The 21,811-nt window shown below is 42.2% G+C and overlaps 2 protein-coding genes across 3 annotated transcripts in view; both read right to left on the reverse strand.

Moving 5' to 3' along the window:
* Positions 1-2,336, reverse strand: part of LOC119286723 (serine hydroxymethyltransferase 1, mitochondrial) — a 4,993-nt gene extending 2,657 nt beyond the window's left edge. For both annotated transcript variants that reach the window (XM_037566166.1, XM_037566164.1), the window contains exons 1-8: positions 2,172-2,336; positions 1,978-2,016; positions 1,807-1,893; positions 1,593-1,714; positions 1,394-1,470; positions 725-849; positions 372-464; positions 39-131 (exon numbers count right to left, since the gene is read on the reverse strand). In XM_037566166.1, coding sequence (XP_037422063.1) covers positions 39-131; positions 372-464; positions 725-849; positions 1,394-1,470; positions 1,593-1,714; positions 1,807-1,893; positions 1,978-2,016; positions 2,172-2,249 — 714 coding nt within the window. In that variant the 5' untranslated portion in view covers positions 2,250-2,336. The remainder of the gene's footprint in view (positions 1-38; positions 132-371; positions 465-724; positions 850-1,393; positions 1,471-1,592; positions 1,715-1,806; positions 1,894-1,977; positions 2,017-2,171) is intronic.
* Positions 2,337-3,568: 1,232 nt separating this feature from the next.
* LOC119283648 (serine/threonine-protein kinase SMG1-like) overlaps positions 3,569-21,811 on the reverse strand; it is an 18,573-nt gene continuing 330 nt past the window's right edge. The window contains exons 2-17 of the mRNA XM_037563108.1: positions 16,921-21,754; positions 16,655-16,843; positions 16,434-16,548; positions 14,633-15,692; positions 13,093-13,540; positions 12,873-12,926; positions 9,946-12,778; positions 9,635-9,748; positions 9,416-9,546; positions 8,995-9,087; positions 8,421-8,693; positions 7,737-8,283; positions 6,786-6,861; positions 6,545-6,688; positions 4,207-4,299; positions 3,569-4,110 (exon numbers count right to left, since the gene is read on the reverse strand). Coding sequence (XP_037419005.1) covers positions 6,589-6,688; positions 6,786-6,861; positions 7,737-8,283; positions 8,421-8,693; positions 8,995-9,087; positions 9,416-9,546; positions 9,635-9,748; positions 9,946-12,778; positions 12,873-12,926; positions 13,093-13,540; positions 14,633-15,692; positions 16,434-16,548; positions 16,655-16,843; positions 16,921-21,754 — 10,867 coding nt within the window. The 3' untranslated portion in view covers positions 3,569-4,110; positions 4,207-4,299; positions 6,545-6,588. The remainder of the gene's footprint in view (positions 4,111-4,206; positions 4,300-6,544; positions 6,689-6,785; positions 6,862-7,736; positions 8,284-8,420; positions 8,694-8,994; positions 9,088-9,415; positions 9,547-9,634; positions 9,749-9,945; positions 12,779-12,872; positions 12,927-13,092; positions 13,541-14,632; positions 15,693-16,433; positions 16,549-16,654; positions 16,844-16,920; positions 21,755-21,811) is intronic.

Genomic DNA, 21,811 nt, shown 5'->3' on the forward strand with positions numbered 1-21,811 from the left:
GGGGATTCATTGTTCATCACTAAAGAAAATGAACTTGCCTTCCGCATGCGGTTATAATCATAAAGGCGGGCATATGCACTAGCACCAGCAACAATCAACTTTGGCCTAAACAGAACGGCACTTTTCTCCAACTGTTCAGAAGTAGCAAATGAAGCTTAGCAACATATGAAGGAGTTAAGATAATTCATCTTGAAATAATTTGACTACTGAGGGAGACATATAACAATGAAAATATCCTAGACAATGAAGTAAGAAACCATTTCTTTTAGCTGAAGTAAGAAACCACTTCACGAAACATGCATAAGTAATGTTAAAATTGATCGGTAGATCCAAAACTTCCATGACATGAAATGAATAAATAATGAGTTCACCTGGTCATAATCAATCAAGCCAGTGCTTTCATCCAGTCTGTAAGGCATTGTCTCAAAGAATATTGAAACTGCTGAGATTTTCTTTGTGTCAGTCTGCAAACAACAAGAAAAGAACCATTGAGCCATAGAAGTTTCTCGAGCATCATATGTAAACATAATTGAGAATTATGAGCTTATTAGTATGTATTTTACATTACAGTATGAAGTGCTTAACTAATACTAGACATAAAAAACAAAAGAAACAGCAAACTACACAGAAAGATGGCAACAAGCAAGCAATGGCTGATCATGCTTGCATCCCATCAGAGAAATAAAAAATAATAGGTTGATAATAAAGAAGCAGATAGATGTACCTGGTAACCATGGGAAAGATGTCCACCGTGAGGAAGGTCCAGAGCCATAATTCTGTCATGTGGCTTCAGCAGAGCAGTGTATACATGGAAGTTGGCAGGTGAACCCGATAGAGGTTGCACATTCACTGCAGAGGCAGAAATCGGTCATCCAGTTAACTCGCCCCCAATTTGGTGGAAGGACAATTATCACTCCAAGAACATAGGGGTTAGCAATGCAACCTAAATATTAAAATATACAAATAGTGTCTAATCCCAGCTGTGTACCATATGTAAGCTTTGGAATTAACCAGCATATTTTGTTTTGTAAATAGTGTATGCACATATGCCAACAGAAATTTCTTAAGCAAATTAAGAACCTACTGTTGACTTGACCCGTTTACTTTACGACTAGACTACTTTAGAAGATTACCCTATTTCCCATCAAGTAAAACTTTGCCAACTGTGGAGCATAATAAGATTGGCTTGAATCAGAGCATCTTATTTATTTTCATTCTGCTCTCTCATTTGCATCACCAAAAGCACTAGGAAAAAAAAAAGACTAATGACCCTATGTCCACATAAAGGATACCGTAGAATTTATAGAAAAACATCCCGCAGAGTCATTAGTTATACCGGACACGAGAGAACCTGATAAGAAAATCAAGAATAAAACCATCAGCAAGATTTTACCTCCCCACTTCTCCGGGTCCAAATTGAAGGCCTCCAAAGCACGTTTCTGACACAGCGTCTCGGCCATATCAATGTATCTGCGGGCAAGCAAGGCCAAAACGACCACACCAGTTCAAATTATTGACCCCCACATCCATTTAATTTCTGCTCCAAGCATTCTTCAGATATAAACACAGAGGAGGAAGGAACAGGGCCTTACTCGTTTCCACCGTAGTATCTCGCGCCGGGGTACCCCTCGCTGTACTTGTTTGTCATGACGGATCCCACCGCCTGCATCACCGAGAGGGAGGTGAAGTTCTCCGACGGGATGAGCTCCAGCCCCTGCAAACCACCAGACAGAATGACGCGATTCAGCAAATGTCCTGGAGAAAGCACCCGAGCACAATACAGCGAATCATGGTGGCAGTGATGACCTTCCATTGGCGGGCCTTCTCGAGCTCGATGATGTCGGCAATCTCGGGGTCGACCTCCTCCAGCGGCGCGTTCAACTGCTTCGGCCACTGCACCAAACAAACAAGATAAGCACGGGCAACAAACAAACAGACAGACAAACGGACAGGGAGCAATGGGCGCATCGAACATACGGTGACTGCGGATCTCTCCTCCGTCGCCGGCAGGGACGCCTGCGAAGCCAAATCAAAAAAGGAAGAAAAAAATGGATGACCGTGATTGTTTCGGCAAGAGCAGGAGCGGGCGCCGATAAAGCAGAGGACCGCCGCCAAGAATGATTTATAAGAAGAAGAAGGAAAGGGGAAGAGCGGAGGGCGGCGTAGCGTACCATGGAGTAGAGCGGCGTGAGGCGGGAGAGGGGCTGGCCGCGGGCGGAGAGCTTGCGGAGCGCCGTCGCCATGGCCATGGTGGGTGGTGGTGGTGGGCGGCCTCCTGGTGGTGCTCCTCCTCTCGGTAGGGGTTGGAGTGTCGGGTTTGGGAGGTAGTGGATCGCATGGCCGAGCGTCCTTTATTTTAACTGGAGGCAGCAGATGTGGGCTGAGTGATCAGCATCCACCAGACGCATCGCCCTCACCAACCCCTCAATCCAAACGCATTCCTTCATTCATTTTCCCTCGGTTTCAGAAAAGAGAAAAATGGGAGATTTCGTTTTCTTGTTATTTTTTGGGGTTGTTAATTTATGAGTTTTTAAAAAAGTTCTTTCAGGGACTTCAATAGGATTTTATCTGGTTACCTCGTTTTCCTTTTTTCTTTGCAAGAGATTAATTTAGCTGGTTATCGTTGGAACTTAGCCTGCACTAGCAAGATGCTCTTCATTTTGCGTTTTGCCTTTTTGCTAGATTATAATTGAAGTGAACTACTCCATGCAAACAGAAAACATGTTTCGAATCGGAGGCATTCAGATGCTGTTAACGGACTAGGGACGTTGATCCCATAAGCCGGGCATCCCTACAATTTCACACTAGTTTATGCGAGTGTGTTAGCTTAAAGTATTCTTAAGCTTTCCCCATCACCACCAACCACAGCAGGCAAGATTCTTCACTGAGAAAATTGTATTGAACCAAACAAAATCTTGTGCCCAGAGGCCCAGAGGTTGCACATATAAAAGTGATGTGGCTAACTGCTAATCAGAGAGCAGGACACCAAATCGCAAAGGAAATAGCACCAGCATTGTCATCCATCACCTAACAAATGGAAAGCGACACCCAATTTCTTCTTCAAAAAGAAGGAAATGTAACCACAACTGAATTTTGTTCTCATGGAAATTTACTATATTTTTTTAAAATGATGCACACGCCTATATACTAGATATTTACCGAGCGCATACTTCTATTGCCATACAAAAAGCACGAGAAAAATAACTGCGTAAAATAACAGCACGCCAGAAAAAAAAATGGAGGGCAAGGCCAGGGTGTTGCTGCATCGCTTACGTGCATACAGGCCACCCGAGCCCTATCTTTCCCATGACCACAAGCCGTGCGTTCGTAATCGGATGTAGATAAAGCCATCAATCTCCGACTCAAATAATAACAATAATAAGAGAACAGGAATTGAATGATCATGATAAGCAGCTTCCTTTTTTCCTCCTGTCACGAACTCGCCAGTAACGTGTCACTTTGCAAGGCTATGCTTAGGATTTCCAATCAATCTGCACCTGCACAAAAAAACAAAAACAAAAAAAACAGAAAGCAACAAGAGTGGACATAAGTTACTGCAAGGATCTCATCTGGGAGATAACGGATACGTTCCCATTACTAGCATGTGGAATAGCTCTGCACTCGCATTTAACTCCGATCAATATACTGTGATCATGGATCTACACTGAACATTTCTATTTACACCTGATGATCCACGAGGAGTCGTGGAATACAAACGGCATTTTCACAGTTGCATATCCAGCGCCTACGCTTTCCAATATGCTAGTTGGATCATGGAAAGGAGCTTCCAAAATATCAGATGTACAGGGAACATATTATGTACATTTGACAGCTTTACCAATTTCGAATCCCCGTGGGTGAGCGCGCCGCGTGTCCATGCAAATTGCGAATGCTTTGGGTATTTCCGTTCATATCATGCTAAGCTTCAGCATTCCACAATGTCATTGTCTGGATCCCAGAATGCATGTGAATGGCAACGTAACATTGTAGATGCAGAGGCCAACAGTACCGAAGTGGTGCCCCTCCTCTGATTGGAAGCATCCGTAGCCGTTCATGCCACATGCTGCAGGGAAGTTGAGCCACACTGTCTTATAAATGACACCTGTAGAGCTGGATCAAATGCAAGCAGCCATATTTAAAAAAATGGTTAAACAGATGACCATAGCCTTGCTTCAGAAACAGTGAAAATAGTAGGTGGGGCCAAACCTCTTTAACTTGGCTCGCCATCATTCATAGCAACCATACAATTGCTTGACATGCTATCCTGCTTTTGCCATGAAATGTCTTCTGCCCGAAACTCTGAAAAAGGGGTAACATGATTTGGGTAAATCACCTGTGTTTTAGAGCTAGTTCTAAAAAAACAGAAGTCAAAATTGAAAATGAGCATGAAAGGGAATTTCCCCATGGGTAAACAGAGGTGAAAACATAACAAGGAGAGTGATTCAGTTGCAAGTCAAGCATACCATGTAACAATTAAAATGTAGCTACGTAAAACACATAGGTCCCTTGCAAAAAAAAAAGTAGTAAAACTGATTGGTACTAACAAAAACTATAGCCAAGCAAAACTATACATTATCTAAAAAAAGTAAACTAAATTATCTAAAAATGGCAAAACCTTTTTTTTTGAGAAAATGCAAAGGAGCTTCATTGCATTGAAAAGGTGGGTGAGAGTACAAACCTGCTAGGAGGTGAGTTTTACAAGGCCACAAGCCCGATCAGTGGACATCCCAGGATGTGGGCAAAACAACCCTGCGCCCTTGAGCCCCTGCTTTTGGTCCCTCAACGATCGGCTGAGTTTAAATTTCACCCTAAACTTCAACGCCGTTTATTTTATGTCAATCAACTTCAGAACTGTACATAGCTTGTCCTGAAACTGTTTATGTAAGTGTTTTCTTGATTATGTGTCATTATAGTTTTCAACCCTTAACTATTGCAGAAGTTCACTTTTCAGCCTTGAACTCTGAAACCAGTTGTTTTTAACCTTGAACTCTTGGATCAGTTTACTTTACTCCCTTGGCCCTCTCCCAACTGGTTTTCTGCTGACTGAGACAAAATCTGGGAAATGGTTTTCAGCAGTTTTGTTGTAGCTCTATGCCTCTATTTGGCAGTTGTGATGGCTGGCAGCCTTGTGCAGGCTGCCGCAATGTACCAAACGCGGGCATTGGTGTGCAGCCCCAATCAATTGGTGGCAAGCACCTGTACCTAGTTTAAGGTAGGAAGCTGCAAGCCACCCCACTGGTGCCCCTATCTCCATCCTCTTTCACGTTCATATGAAGAGGCAGGGGACTGCCACCTTCTTCCTCAAGCTTGGTGAGCTTCTTTTTAGCAACACTATGAAATTCATTTGATCCATCGACTCTTCTCCAAAATTGATCTTTTTCAGTCTGTTCACCATCATCCTTCTACCTTGCCAACGCTGACTCAGACATGTAGAGTTATAAGACCAGGTCCTTCTGAATACCAGGTCCCAGTTTCAACGCTGACTCGGACATTCCCATGCAGCGCTGCCGCCGCCTCCTTCTGAATAGCCACCTGCTTGGATGGATGCAGCAAGGAGAGATGCAAAGATGAGAAGACAGAGAGGCTGACACATGGGGTCAGCTTGATGATGTGGTAGCCTATGTGGAAGGGTTGATAACTGTTAACTAACATGGCAAAACCACCCACCGAACCAGCTTCGGATAAGATTTGTCTGTTTCTGAGAGTTGGAGTAAAAGGTTCACGGTTAAAATTAAAGTTGGCAATAGCTGAGGGACCAAAAGTAGAGACCTGTTCCTATGCTAAAATGGCCACTGAACTAAAAATGGAATCAGAGATATCAACTTAGATGGTTGGATACTGAGAGCAAAACAGAAAAAATATATCAGAAGACATGTCAATTGAGGCCTCGACTTCAGCTGATCCTTCATGGTGAGAAAAACTGCGGAAATAGTACTTTCTGGTTTTGGATCTACCAACTCATTCTGGTTTTCTAAGATACAATATAAATGTTTTACATCATCCTGAGCAGTTATTGAAACCCTGTTTTTGTCCCCTCGTTGGAATAAATAAGACCCCTGTTGTTGTCCCCTTATTGGATAAGTAAGATGACCACATGTTTGTTCCACCACCATATCAGTACTTAATGGACAAGTTTCCGGACATGGCTGGTGCAACATTACATGTTTAGGAACCTGTAGTGTACACTAGGCTTACTGGCAAGTTTCATTACTAGTCAGCCCATTAGGCACTGACTGATCCAGGTTAAAAACTAAAAGGCCGAGCCAGTGCTGAGCACGTCAATTTAGGTTTCATTAGAAATTGCTACTGTTTGAACAGCCCTCTTTCTATCTCAAGGTCACTACTCAGGTTTTGTCAAAGATTTCACTGTTTGAACAGCTCCTTTCTATCTCAAGAAGGTCACCAAACGGATTGCGGAGAAATGAAGACAATTCTTAGCTTGTAACATCTACACTCACCTACATGGAGATCTTGCATTTTAAAAACATACAGATGAACAAAAGAGTTGCTACTACAGGGCTTCAGCAGAATATTCAGCTAGTACCTGGACAGCATACATTGATGAAAGTTGTATCGGTGAAATTTGAATCATATCCAAGGTGTCCAACCCTCGTACATATTACACAAATTGTCGATGCTTGTTGCCTGCTTAAGAAGATAGTCTACTTGCTCTGAAATTTTCAAGGACCTAAAGAGAATGATATGAGAATGAGATCAATAAAACTGGATAACATACAGCAATAGATCTGGATGGCTACTAAAACTCTTCCCTCTTATTTGCTCACCTGGTACCATCTATATCTCGTCCATGTAACTTATGTTCCACTTGCTTCAGGATAGACAGAGCAAAAGGATTTTTACCTGTGGAGCAGAAACATATCAATATAAATCTGTCTCAGCTTCAGAATTCTTAAAGGCCTAATATTTCATGAAAATTTCACACAGAGCTAGGAAAATAGGAAGGCTTATGATGATCTGTAATATTCAATCTAACGTAGCAATGGTGCAATTTGAAAATATTAAATTTATCCATTTCGTGCATCAGTATTTTTTGTACAGATGAGAAGTAAGATTAAGTACTCCCTCCGTCCCAAAATTCTTGTCTTAGATTTGTGTAGATACGGAAGTATCTAATACTAAAACGTGACTTGATACATCCGTATCTAGACAAATCTAAGACAAGAATTTTGGGACGGAGGGGGTATTAAACAGAAACGTTGAGAAAGTAAAAGTTGTGCTGAAAATATTTTCTGCAGCGTGTATAATTCGAAGAAAAATTATATGCAGTGTTAAAATGGTTCTGACAGAGCACTTACAATTTAATCAAAGTTCAATGCTCTGAGGGGTGTTGGATGCTATATACTCCCTCCGTTCCTAAATACTCCCTCCGTCCCAAAATTCTTGTCTTAGATTTGTCTAGATGCGGATGTATCTAATACTAAAACATGACTTGATACATCCGTATCTAGACAAATCTAAGACAAGAATTTTGGGACGGAGGGAGTATAAGTCTTTTTACAGATTCCAATATGGACTAAATACGGAACAAAATGAGTGAATCTACACTCTAAAATACATCTATATACATCCGTATGTAGTTCATATTGAAATCTCTAAAAAGACTTATATTTAGGAACGGAGGGAGTACACTGCTACAAGAAGTTGAAGAGCAACCTTGAACCTACTTGACCTCAAATAGAAATAATAAAATATAAATGGCAACGACGATATCTTACCTCTGGTCATTCGAGTATCTGAATAGGATTTATTGTCACTGCTGTCACATTCTTGTCCTCTAACCTGTTTGAAGGTTCCAGTGTTATCCTCAGTTTCAATTCTTCCCTCCTCCGCAAAAGAAGTTCCAGCCACATGAATATTGCTAGCTTGTGTGACATTGTTTGAAAACACCTGCTTATTGCTACTTGAGTCTGATCCTGAATCAGTTCTACCATCTCTTGATTGCTGACTATTAGCAGCAGGACCCTCTATTCCAGGCCCGCTGTCCAAAAGGGCATCTATTTTCTCCAAATTCTCAGGAGTAAGCTGGGTCAACAATGTTGTACATCCTGAACTGCTAGTATATGAGTGCTCTGGTGGAGAAATCCAACATTCATCTTGTAGAGAACCATCAGTATCAATAATCAAATCCTGAGAGACACCTTCCCTGCTCCCAGAAGAGCTTTTATCCTTCTCAACTGACGAATCACTTTGCAGAAGATCTGGACGTGCAGAGGGCATATCCTGTGATCTCCCAGTTTCACTTTCTTCAAGAACTTCTAAAGCCTATGAATAAGAGAAACGCGGAGTGAAATTACATGTACCAAGAGACATGTGAAAATTTCAGGTCAAGCATCAAAACATAAAAATAAATAAAAAGATTAAGCATCTGTGACACAAGAATACATGTCCTAGCTAAGTACCTTATGAAGATTCCCTGCATGAAGACTTGAAAGGCGTCCAAGCTTAATCACCATGGAGTGCAGCTCCTTCACGTATTCAGTTAATAGGGGCACCACAGGCTCTATGTTTTTGCAAGCTTCCCTTACTCTAGTGATGTAAGATTGGTATAATGCCTTTCCATGACTAAGAGGCATACTGGTGTTATTCTTCTCTCTTTCCTTTGAGATCGCTTCAGACATAACAGCCACATCAGCAGACAACAAAGCTTCAAGTGGAAGTAAGATCGTATTTGCCTGCAAAGTATCAAAACAAAGCTTTTTCATTAGAGAGAAAAAATGTCATATTCTACCAAATACACTAAAGGTGCCATGTATTCCTGAGTCCTAGGCATAAAGCCTAGCATTTCTCTGGACTGCTTCTAAGAGCCAAAAATATCATCACCATGTCAGTACCGAATTATTAAAATCTCAATCAAAGTCATCAAACAGCATGCAGGTGTGATGTACAAGATAAATATTACCATGAGTAACCAGGTGCAAGTATTTATATTGATCTTGAAGGGAGGAAATTTAATAGAAAAAATTCATGACAAACCTTGGAAATATTTGCCGTAAGGGAACTGTGCAATGCAGCAGCTTCCTTTCCCAAAGTGTAGACATCATGCAACCCCTCTGCTATAGCCAAAACCTGTAAATAATTTGTCAGGAAATCAAGAGCAAGTTTTCGAATAATAATTGCCAATAACTAGAAAGGATATGCATACTGTAGATGAGATATCTATCTAACTGCCAAGTTTTACTTAACTGAAGAATATATTTCTTTTTATCATCAAAGCATTTCAGATATGAAGCTGAATAATATTAGTTCCTCAACTGCAGACTAAATCTCTTAAAAGTTCTTGACCGTTTAAACTTGCAAACCTTAAAGCATACAACCGAATTCACAGCTAGGAGTTCCCATGCAGTCAAAGTAGAGATATGTCAACAAAATGAGATTAAATCATGTACGGATTTACCTCCTCGAGCAAGGAGCCACATTCAGCAGTCAAGGCAGTGCGTTCCTGTGAAATATGTTTGAATCCAGATAATGATACACTGACTTCGCAAGCACGTTCATACATGTCTACCAGAGTATCCTGCAGATCAACTGGGACAAGATATACATGGCATTATTCTACAAGAATTAAAATAAAAGGAATCTTACACAACAATTCCAGAAGTGGGAGAGGACGGACCTAAAGCAGATTTTGCCTTGACAGAGACTACAGAAAGTTGATTGGTAGCTGAATACAAGCCTTTTCCAGCAGTTTCCATGTTGAGCTGGCCACGTTTCCAGTCTTGTTCTGCACCTGCTTGCAACAAAGAACAAATGGAAAAACAATTAAACAGAAGAACTCATACTATCAGGCAGGGGGGACTATTGCATCAGAAATTCAAAATTATGTAGAACTTCTGACTAGGCATTGGTGACCTCATGACAAGTAAACACGTTCACAGTTCTGAGCATGTATGTAATGGAAGTACAAACAGAAAGTAATCGACTTACATGTAAAGGAATTGTATGCTGCATCTAAACGTGTCAGTAGATTCACGAAAGTTTGCTGCCAGGCCCTGCCCTTATCAGTAGATTGTCCAGAAGATTTATCCTCAGAAACAAAGTAAAGCCCATCTCTAGATGCTTCAAACTCTAAAACGGATGTGCAAGACTTAACAAGGTCAGATGCCTGTTCTTGAATGCCCCCAAGCAATTTCCTCCTTTTCGATAGATGATCATGAAACTCGGGGGGGATTCCTGAACCCTTTGCAGTTGAACTGCCTGCTCCAGAAGTATTTGGACCGGCACAGGCCCATCCCATTGCTCTCTCAAGTTGGCCTTCAGCTGAAACAGAAGTGCTTTCACAAGCTTGCAGACACTCAATTGATCTTGTTATCAATGACATCGAAGACTGGATCTTATCTAACAAGTTCCTTCTGCTCAGATTTAAAAGCACGGACATGAACTTATCATCACCAAGAATATTTTGTGAGAAAATCTTGGCCTTCTGTGCATGAGGCGATGAAAAATCATGCAGCCATTCAACCTGAACTATTTCCAAAATTATTTTACGTAAAGCCTCAGTGAGGTCATTTAATTGCCTTTGCTTTAGAGAAACTGCAGTCCGGGCAGCTCTAGCTGTCTCATGAGCATTACAGTACTCCTCAAGCATTAATGCAACCCTTCCTGCAGCCGCAGTAGGTTGACCTGATTCTCTTCTTCCTTGACTCGTTTCTAGCAAATCACAAATTTCTTTGTCTAAATGTAGGATCAGTGCAGGAGCAATCCTTTTCAGAATATATTGACCAACTTGATTTTCCACATGGATCGCAAGCTTCTTCTTGAGAGTAATGTAAAGCTGGTTGGTAGTACAACTGTGCTCAACAGAAGATGAAATCTCATGCATGCACAAGTCAAGAATTGAATCAAGCAAACCGAGCTTCCAAACAAAAAAAGCATGATCCTTCAATAAGCCAGATAAAGGCCACACAACATCAGATAATGAAGAACTGGCAGCCAAAACTTCTCTTAGATTAGAAACTGGTCCGCTCATGTGGGAAGGGAAGGCGCCACGAGATGATAGCATATGATCAAGAGATTCCAGGTCAGCGAAGGGCTTTGTCAAGATTGAAAGCAGAGCCTTGCTTCTGAAATGAAATTCATTTTCCTGATCAGCACTCACCAAAGATGAGAAGTACTTTTCAGAAGAATGTAAAGAATTCATGACACTGGCTTCTACTTTCAAAACTGATGAAATTCTCATATCTTTCTGGCTCCAAGTTTTCTGCAGTTGTTCCAACTGTGCTCTACAGGCTTCCTCCTGTGAAGCTAGTTCCTCTGCTTCTTCCCAGGATAGATGGTCTCTACCCCTCATGGCAGCTTCTTCAAGAGCTACTTGCTGCTCAGTGATTCGGCCAACTTCCACAAAGTAGCTCTGTTCCAGTTCAGTCAGTGATGTTCTCTCAAGTTCTACCTCAGCCAACTTCTCTAGAGCTGTGTCAACAGAACCACGTATCCGAGAAATTGAACCAAAGGCTTCCATTACCTCCGAATTGTACGAGACAAACGATCTAATAATTTCTGGAAGAAAAACTTCGGTCATTTGCTCAATCATGTTGGTACTTGAGTGCAAAATGGCCTGAAACGTATAAGCCCATTGTCCAGGCCGATGCTTCAGATAATCAGCGTTTATTTCACCTAATTTTGTCCCCATCACTTCATGCACTTCCTTCACAAATCCAGAAAGTAATGCACATTTTTCGATCTGCTGATCAAACAATTGCAGACTCATTCCAGCATCAGCTTGAAGACCAGCTTCATCTGTCCTAAACTTAGTTATCCCAACAGCTTTAGTTGAGAGTTCAGACACTCTGACTCTAATGCCACTGTATAACTGACTCACAGCGATCCCAAGAACAGATAGAACCTTACTTGCTTTCTCTTTTACATCCTCCTGGGCTGGAGGTTTGACCTCCAAATTATCTGCCAGCGAAGAAGGAACGGTATCCTCATCATTCTTTTGTGATGACAATTGAACAGAGTTTATGAATGCAGAAAGTATCCGATCTTTAGACTGTGCTTCGTTATCCGATCCAACAGAACTCATCAATTCAGAACATTCCCTCATAATTCTTTCCACACATGCAACATAACTTTCCATTTGATTTAAGAGATCCCGGTATCTTTGCTGTACTAGATTACTACCTTCGCCCTGAACCTTAGCAATGACTTCTGCAGCCTGCCTTTTGGCAAGAGCAAGCATGTCTTGTGATGCACTGGTTACAGATAGCTGCAAAGCTTGTGCCCAACCAGTAATTGGACTGGTTGTGATGTAGTTAACTGGAAGAACTTGCTGCAAGATTAAAGCATACTCACCAAGTGCCTGTAAAGCAGAGGACCGCCCATCATGCAACTCAGTAATTAGTTCAGAGACCTCCCTATCCAACTCATAGCAATGTTCTCTAGTTGGCTCTGGTACAACCGTAAGGGGGACCCCAGATACAAGGACAGCTGAAATAAGGCTCAAGGCCTCATCCTTGCTGTCTAGTTTCATTAATAGTTCCGAACCTGTAATCGAATTGTCCCGTATGGCCTCAAGAACCCTTCCATGTTTTTCCACCCATATTGCAAGCGTGTTAGCTTCGTCAACTGTCGATGTTTTCGCTTCTGCTAATTCATGAGCATGAAGCTCAAAAGAAGTGCGGGATTTTTCAGCAACTGAAGTGGCCTCGGCAAGGATTGACTTTGCTGACGTTTCATTATGTAAAGCACTGGACCTCTCTTTCTCAGCATGATAAAATATAGCAGACTTAACCTCATACTGATCTAGAGTATCCAAGAATGTCTGCATATAGTGAGAATAAAACAAAAATCAGGTGGTTCAAATATGTTATGTGAGATATTTCCACTTTGTGGTTACAAAGTTAAAAAAGAATTACCTTTAGAACAGATACTGTAGCTGGCAAGTTAGTCACGAAAAGATCCTGATGCTCCTGAACATCACAAACAGTTCAATTAGACCGGGAATAAATTATATCCGTACAAACTCGGAACTCATTGATTTAACAGAGGCTAGAACTGCAAATATGCCTGACGCATCATTCTAAAATATTGCTGCCAAGAGGCAAAAGAAAATTTCCAACTCCAAGAGACAATTACCTGCAACGGAACACGACTTTCTTGAATCCTAGAAGAGAACAAGCTTAAACTAACTGCTAATTCCATTCCTTTCTTCTCTTCACCAGCTATTCCAGCTTCATCTTGCATATTTCCGCGTGTCCACTCAATCAATGGGTCCCAAACAAATACTTCCATTAACATTAAGATGATATCTTTGTTCTTCAAGAGGGCACCCATAACTGCCTCACAGGTAGCTCTAAAGACACCTTCAACTCCAGACAATCCCAAGGCTGATTCAATAGTTTGAGTAAGACGGAATGGAACGATTTCTGGAATCTTCAACCTTTTCCCTTTATCAAAGCATATATTGTAATCTATGTGAACCACATCACCATTGCTAAAGTCCATAAGGATATTGTCTAAATGCCTATCTCCAAGGCCCAGGATATGGCCAACCATGCTCATAGCCGCTAGACTGCTAGAGAATCTGCAACAGGAAAAAGATTGATAGCTAAGCACTTCACGGATAATAAAAACTTCTGTCGAAAATAATAGACGAAAGGAATCTTCAGTTACTACTCTTATAAGATGTAATGTAGAGCTCTATTTGCAAAACTAAGATATCTTGATGAATGTGTTATGGTGAACAAACTACTCCCTCCGTCCCATAATATAAGAGCGTTTTTGACACTAGTGTAGTGTCAAAAACGCTCTTATATTATGGGACGGAGGGAGTAGTTACTAAAATAGCCTCAAGGCACTCTTGGTTTCCTGATGTTTCAGTTGCCATTTATGTATGTTTGATAAATAATTTGTGGTGCACGTGTTGCTTCACAAATCACTACTTATACTAGTACAAAACATATGTATCTTAGTTCCCGCCAAAATGACAATCTGAAAATCCATAATTAACATACAAGAACAAAGTTACATGAATGACACATCAGAGGTGATTCCAGGAATAAAACTGAGGTGGGGCTCAACTTGACGGATTGAGTCGCTAGGCTAAAAAATCTTCCTCTAATCTCTGCATATGCCACTGCCTGCTTGCTGCTGGGTGTTTACCCCGGCGATGGAGGTTGGACTCAAGCCCTGTCTAACCCCACCGCTAGAATCTACATCATGGAAACTATGTAGCATGTACATTATTAAACTCATAGGGAAGCTTGTCAACAGCGATAGCACCTTGAAGAGCTTGTCTCAGCCTCCCCAGATCCCAATTCACTAGGGACTTGCACAATTATTTAACTCGGCATAACTTTTATGTGGTTCCCTCTGGAAAAGAGTAGTGGTTTCCCTCTTCTTTCATTTTTTTGTAAGGAAGGAGTCATTAGGGCTTAAGAGCAATGACTTAACTGACAACACAATTTTCAGTTTCAAATATGCCATCTATGCTCAAAGTGGGCATATTCTTCATGAGAATGACAACCAGCAGAAAAGCTTGGACAGACTTTTAGTAGTACAATAAAAGTAAAAACTCTCAAATTCATACTTTTATTTTGCCTAGCAATGGAAACAAAGGACACTTGGTAAATGTAAATAGAGTGCTCAATGCAGAAGTACCATGCACCATACATACCTCTTTACTTTGGAGTTGAAGTTTTTGAAGCCCTCACTTGAACACCACATTTCTTGCCACAAAATCTGCTTTGGAGTCTCCTTCATAAGCTCCAACAGAACTTTTTTCTTAACGTCTAGTGGCCAATCTCTTCGTGAGATTACTCTTTTGATCCCTTTTTCTTTCAGTGCTGGTATTATTTTTCCATAGAACATATCACTCGGACGGGGAACATGAGGTACTGAGTTGTGAATGTTACCAGTGCTAACTGAAGAAAGCTGTGCCTGTGCCTGTGCCACCTGAGTACGTTTTTGCCATGACTTGTACACATTGTATATGCTGCTTACATTTTCTACCCACTGGATTAGCCCAGCTCGTCCACTAATTGGTGTAACAGAATAAAATCGAATTGCAATATTTCGACTTCGAGTGTCAGAAGATGAATGCAAGAAGCTATTTATCGCCTCCAGAAGCTGCATGATCCGAGAATCAAGACGTAGATCCTCCCGTCCCTTGAGAAGATAAATATACTTCTGTCCGTCTGATCCTTGCAAGGCGAGCTTCTTAGGTCTTGTCTTTGTAGAAAGTATTGTAACTTCTTTGCAGAAAGAAGAGACTGTAACCGTGCCATGATTTCCAGCAAAAAAAGATTCTGAGGAATCAAGTATCTGCTTCTCAAAACCAGGCATTGGAATGTCAGAGGTTGACAAAGTTGCTAGCTGTGGAGCAATTTCACTTAACAATACGCATGACTTTCTTTGATGACTGACTAAAGAAGCTGCAATTGAATCAAAAGGCCGCCAAATCTCTCCTAATGCTGCTGGAGATCCAGGGGGCACCTTAAGGCTTGTGATTGCAGATCTCAGCTGAGCGTTATATTCCTTATGGAACCACGTCTCATGGGGTGTTCTTGGTTCACGAGATGTGGACGCTAAACGACGTTCCAAGGCTACAACAATTGGAGTCATAATAGCAGAATATTTTGCAGCATTGATCTTGTTCTTTTCAGCTGAAGTCAGTGTAGAATTTGCAGCAACCCTTGCAGCTTCCTCCTTAAGTATATTGATTCTCCTTAAGACATCTACATAGCAACATAAAAAATGTACCATCAATAACTCAACAAACTAATGCTCAAAGTATATTAGATATAAAATATGTGGTTACTGGTTATTTGGTCATAAAGTTTCTAAATGCAGGTTTGTACAAACAAGTAAACAAAAGCATATACCAGACATGAACCATTGTACAGACAGATTAAATTTAATGCAACAGTCAGAGTAGACTACCTCCAACCTAACTTCTAGAATGGTACATTGCAAGTGAGGAGGAAATGTCATTTGCCGTGCAAGCAAGCATTCTTACAGTATTGAAACTTAGTAAGCTAAAGGATCTCATAAAAACTCAAGAGAGGCACCATTCTAGAGATCCTATGCAACAATATTTTTCAGGATTTGTATTGCAATCTAGTTAACGAGAGGATTTCGTAATTAACTCTACAGGAACACTTAATTCAAAAATCAGAGCAAGAAAAAATAATTGTTACTAACTGGGGCTTAGACCTTACAGTGCATTTGGAATTGCAGCGGCTTTGAAGAAAAGAAAACTGTGTTTTACTTCTTATATAACCAACATCTTTCTTACGGCACGGAAGTATTTTACTTGGTTCGGTAAAGGCTCCCTTTAACTAACTAGATTCTGTAGTAAGCACAACAATGTCAAGCTGGAGCATAAGCTAATTCTTATGTAGGTGTGTCCATTTTCCATGGAAGCCTGCCTCTGGTAGCTGATTTCACAGAACTGCAGAAGTCGAGGGGAGGCTTACCTGAATGGAGATCTTGTAAGGTACTCAGCCATTGTTCCTCCCACAGAACGGTTATCATTCCTAGCTCATCAATTACAAGCTTAACATCCTTAATTAATTTGGGGTACAGCTTAACCTATGAAAGAAAAACAGAAAGTGTTCAAAATATAGAAGTAGCATGCATATATCATCATAGCCCAAAGCAGATAATCATAGTATAAGTACCAAACGAAACATCATACCAGAAAGTTCAATATTCGCTGAAGCTCCTCAGAAGGTTCTCCTTCACAGGCATTGATATCAACTAATGTAGGATATACTATAGAATAAGGAGAAAGTTTCCCTAGCTTCACCAATATGCTCTCCAACTGTTTCCTTACTATCTTCTCTGGGTGGGAACTCAAGCGAGCAAAAAGTTGTGGTATAATCTCCTGCATGGATCCAAACATATAATTATACACTAACCTTATCATAATTATAGAATAGATGCGCCACTATCATCATTTACCTGCCATGGCAACAAAGGAACTGTTGAAAGCCCACTTTCAAGTGTTTCCTTCAGCTCCACCCCATAGTTCAAAATTATATGGAGGAGATACAACAATGCTCTCAAAGTGTAGCCCCTAGTTTTCCCTTTTAAGGCATCACGCTGATATGAAGGTTGAAGCTCACTTGATGAATGAGAAAGGTACTGAAAATAAGCAGTTGCAGCATGCCCAAAGAGTGATACCCTCCTTTTCCTTAAAGACCACCAAATTTCAGTGAGATTATTAATCAAAGGCATAGCACTGTCCATTGTAGAATCGCATTTACCAAAGAGAACGTTAAGCCCTGATGATAGCAGTGCATAGGCACCTTCACCATCACTGGCCTCAAAACCTGGTGCTCCGGCTGCAGTTTCTAACAGTTGAGTTGCCTGTTCAATTATCATGGTCATGGGATACTCCTGCTCAGAATTGTTGCTAGACCCTGTTGTCGCTAAGGAATTGTGATCGACACAATTTGCAGATTTATCAGCATAGAAACTTCTTATTGTTTGCTCCACCTCAGACTTCTCATTATCTGTCAAGTGAAATCTGTCTGGAGAAAGTTCAGATTGGAGAATGGAGGACAAACTGTTCTGCACATTTGAATCGGATCCAGACAGAGAGTGATTGGCATGAGTAAAGCACCAAGATGCATAAGAAAGCCACGCCTTGCCCATACTGGGACAAAGTTGCCAGGATATCTTTCGAGCACTGCCTATGATTTCTTGGGCAAGCACATGACAGTTTGCAGTACAAACTAACCCACTGTCACCAGACAAAAGTTTCTCTGACCCATTTTGAAAGCCATCAAAATCACTAAAATCTTTTACCACCTTTGGAACGATCATATTCAGAGTGGAAGTTGAACTCTCCTCCATCCAGGTCGAGAGTTTCAGACACGCCTTAGCAATAAGTGAATCGCCAATACCAGATGAATCACTAACTGAAGAAAGAATATTAGCACGAACCAGTGACCACAGATCAGTTAAAGCCTCCTCATTGTTTCCTTCGCAATGCTTCAGCAAGGCACCTTCATACTTAATGTTCAAAGTAAGCATTCCCTTGTCCGTCTCATCAGATGATTCCAAAGGATGGTTTATGAGGTACTGGTTTAAGCGGCCAGCTAACATAAAGTTGGTCTGCTTTCTAGCAAGACTAGCAAGCTTGCGACATAGAAGAAGAGTGGGTAATGAAGATGGATGTGCAGTACGATACACTTTAAAGACCTTCAGCCACATGCTGCAATCTTGATGGATCCTGTCAATAGGATCCTGCAATAGTCTCAGTAAATAATCCATGAGCACTGGTGGTTGATTAGGTCCATCTTGGCACGTCAACCCAGTGGCCTCTTCAAATGCAAAGATGCAATGAAGCTGGCCAGCACATGCTGCAGCATCAGTCAATCCATTGAGAGGGGCCACAGAGAGTGCTTCATCCAACATCAATTTAGCCTTATCAAGATCCTCTCTTGCCTTGTCAGGCTTGCTGTCAGATTGAAGCATTCCACGCAGGAGCATTAATTCACTTCTCTCAACTGCAACCTTGGGATCGAGGGTAAGCTCGCTGCTGCTTTTAGGAGTCAAATCAAGATAACTCCAAGCTGAATGGAAGTCACCCTCATCAAAGCATGCCATTGCATGAATAGCATTAAGCTCATTGCCAGCACTCGTTAAAGCACCTGAATAAGGTTTGCCAGCATGTACAGCACGGAGCTCTTGTAACTCTGCAAGCCAACCCTCCAAGCATTTCCAGTCAGACAGAGCTGTGTAGCACTCAATAACACGTGCTATGATGTACTGGATGACATCAGAATCCATGGAGGTAAGGGCTTCCTCGGACTGCAAGAGATGAGAATAATGTGCAGCAGCCTTTTCATACTGCCCCTGGGATTGATAGATGAGTCCTGACATCCAGGAAAAGTGCTTGTGGGTATCAGATGCACCCCGTGTTAGTTGCTTTTCCTGCTCAAAGTATGTGTAGAATGTTGACACAGCCCACCTCTGGAGTCCAACTAAGGCATCTGTTTCATGACACCTGCACAATGCCAGAGAAGCATGTCGCAAAACCTTCAGAATATCCATTTCTAACCTCTCTCTAAAAGCATGATTACTTTCAGTAGCTCCTCCCATGCGGCTGTTGTCCTTGAGGGATGATGCAGCAATGTTTCTGAGATCTAGTAACCGAGATGAGCAGTACTGAATGACTGCATCGCTGCACTGCAAAGCTAGTCCTGCCTTCAGCATTGGATCACAGATTCGAGAAAACCACTCTTCACAGACTCGTTTGTTCGCTCGGAAAAACAAGGAACTTGCCTTTGGAGGGGCTGGTAGAACAAAGGAACCTTCATACGCATTATAAACATATTTCTTTAATGCCTCAACAAAATCCAATAGCAGGCGCATAGGCAATAGGGATATGTCAGATGGTCCTATATACCTGCCTTCACCTTCGTTAGTTTCCAGTGCCAATAAATTTGGTACATCCAAAAGCATGCGTTCTAAAGCAGCAAATGTCTGTGTGGGGCCACCAAGATGAGTTCGAAGCCGAAGGTTTATGCAGTGCCGAGCAGCTTCATGGATGCCCCACCAAACTGCAGCAAGATTGTTCACTGAATATATCCTGTCAATAATAGTTATGTCCACATCGGGCCCTTTGAATAATTCATTCCAATCAGTATCTCCAGAGACATCAATTTGACCAGAAAACATATCTTTCTTGCCACGGTAACTAAAGACCAGTCGTTGAACCCAAGAAGAAAGAGGCAACTTCAATCTGAGGGAAAGGTAACTCAGAATAGAAACAAGCTGCTGCCAGTGAAGTTTCCTAGGCTGTTGTTTCACAGCAAGCACATGCCTCAAACTCATGCAGTGCTTGGTAATGTTAGAAATACCTAGGCAATTCTGATAACTATATCCATCCTCAAGGAAGCCAAATGTGTATGTTGTAATAGGCAAAGCAATTGAAAATAACCTCAGAAATCCATTTTTTACAGCATTGTCTGGATCACTGAGCTTGTCAAGAAGAACCTGTGAGACAACTGAGAAGCTCATGGGATTGATGAGCCTACCAAGAAAGAGTGCTTCCAAGGATAACGCAACATGGCATCTTACTTTAGTCTCCCTATCATAAGCGCAATCCAAGATAGTGAAGAGAATAGTATTCGGAAGGGTAGCATCCCCAAACTCATAAGAGAGACTGGTCTTGTTCAGATCCCTTTCCATGGCAAGAACCAGTTTCGCGAAAGAATCTATCCAATCTAAAGCGTCTAATTTCAGTGTCATGGATGATGATGCACTAAGGCCACGCATTATGTGTTTTCCATATTTATGCATGAACTTCATTTTACAGTCACAAAAAGACTTCCTTGATTCAGTATTTATCTGAGTTTGACTGCCTGAATCACCAGAGCCTCTTTCAAATTCTTCAGATGTTTCAATATTAATTGACAGTTCCACACTGCTCAGTCTGTGAAGTGTAGAGAAAATCTGAAACTGCATCTCAAGGAAATTATGAAACGGGGTGCCAAATGGGTCAAGCTTCTCTGAAATGAATGATGTCAGCCTAGGTACTCTCCTGTTGATCTTTTCAGAATCAGCTGAAACAGTGGCCAGTAGAATCTTCAAATCGAATTTCATTAAAGAAAGCAACTGATGCTCTGAATACCCTACTGGAGTGTTGTTCTCTAAGGAGTGACTCTGGATACCAGTGCAGCTTACTTGCATGTTCTCAAGCAGAAATTTCAATAGTTCCAACTCTTTCATCAATGATGCAATTGCTTGCTCAGCTACATCTTCCAATCCATGCTGCAGACAAAAAAGATAAGTGGATGCTGAATTTACAACCACGTTGTGGCTTGGGTGAAGACGCAGCCGAGATAAAAGTGAGCTGAATTCAAGCAAGTGCTCCACAGCAGCCGAATGGAGCCCCAAATTTTGAAGTGACAACACTTGCAGGTTAGTCTTAAGTGCTACCACCAACTGTTGTGACGACGCATTATCCAAACTCTGTGTCAACACATCCACAAACATAGCATAGAACTCAGCGAACCTTTCCTGCAGAATCTCTGCGAGCAAGACCAAACATCTGGATGCTTCTTCCATCCTCTCAGACCAGCCAATCTTGGAAGCTATCACTGATGCACACCTTAAAAGCTGAGGAGCCAACGCCTCAAGTGGCCCTACTACAAGTTCTCTCAGATTATTTCTCTCTGCCACACCAGATGCCATGATCTGCAACACCGTCGAGAAGCAAGCAAAGAGCGGACGAAGCCGGCCAGAGTTATGGCTGGCCGCAAGGTTGGGATCATGCACAAGGACCTCCATATCAGCCAAGAACTTGGGCAACAGTCCAAGGGAGAACTGCAGATTACCGAGCCAGTGCCACTGGAACTGCGAGAAACTATCCACGATGGTGCGGCAATCGGTTTCGGCAAGGTCTGGGACGAACACCCACCCAAGGAGCAAGTCAACCATATCGACGAATTGCGGCCGGAAGCAGTGGGGGAACTTGGCGGCGACGAGCGTGAGCAGGCCGAGCAGGCACCTGAGCACAGCGAGCGAGGTCCGCTCATCCTCGAGCACGTCACGGCAGGCGGCGAGGAGTGGTGGCACGAAACGCTCGACGGCGTGCGCATCCCCGGTGGCCAGGAGCTCCCTGAGCCCCTCGGCGACGAGGGCGGCCGAGGCGGGCTCCCCCAGGAGCGGCAGCGCCCAGGCGACGAACCCGTCAGGGAGGCCCCCGGGCGCCTCGTGCGCGCACAGCACCGCGCTGAGCGCCGCGTAGGCCGCCACGGCGGCGCGCCGCACGGCGTAGGACCTGCGCAACAGACACGAACGAAGAGGTGAGTAGAATCGCGTTACCTACATACAGATG

Source organism: Triticum dicoccoides, chromosome 4A (assembly GCF_002162155.2).
Source record: "Triticum dicoccoides isolate Atlit2015 ecotype Zavitan chromosome 4A, WEW_v2.0, whole genome shotgun sequence".
NCBI classification, from domain to species: Eukaryota; Viridiplantae; Streptophyta; class Magnoliopsida; order Poales; family Poaceae; genus Triticum; species Triticum dicoccoides.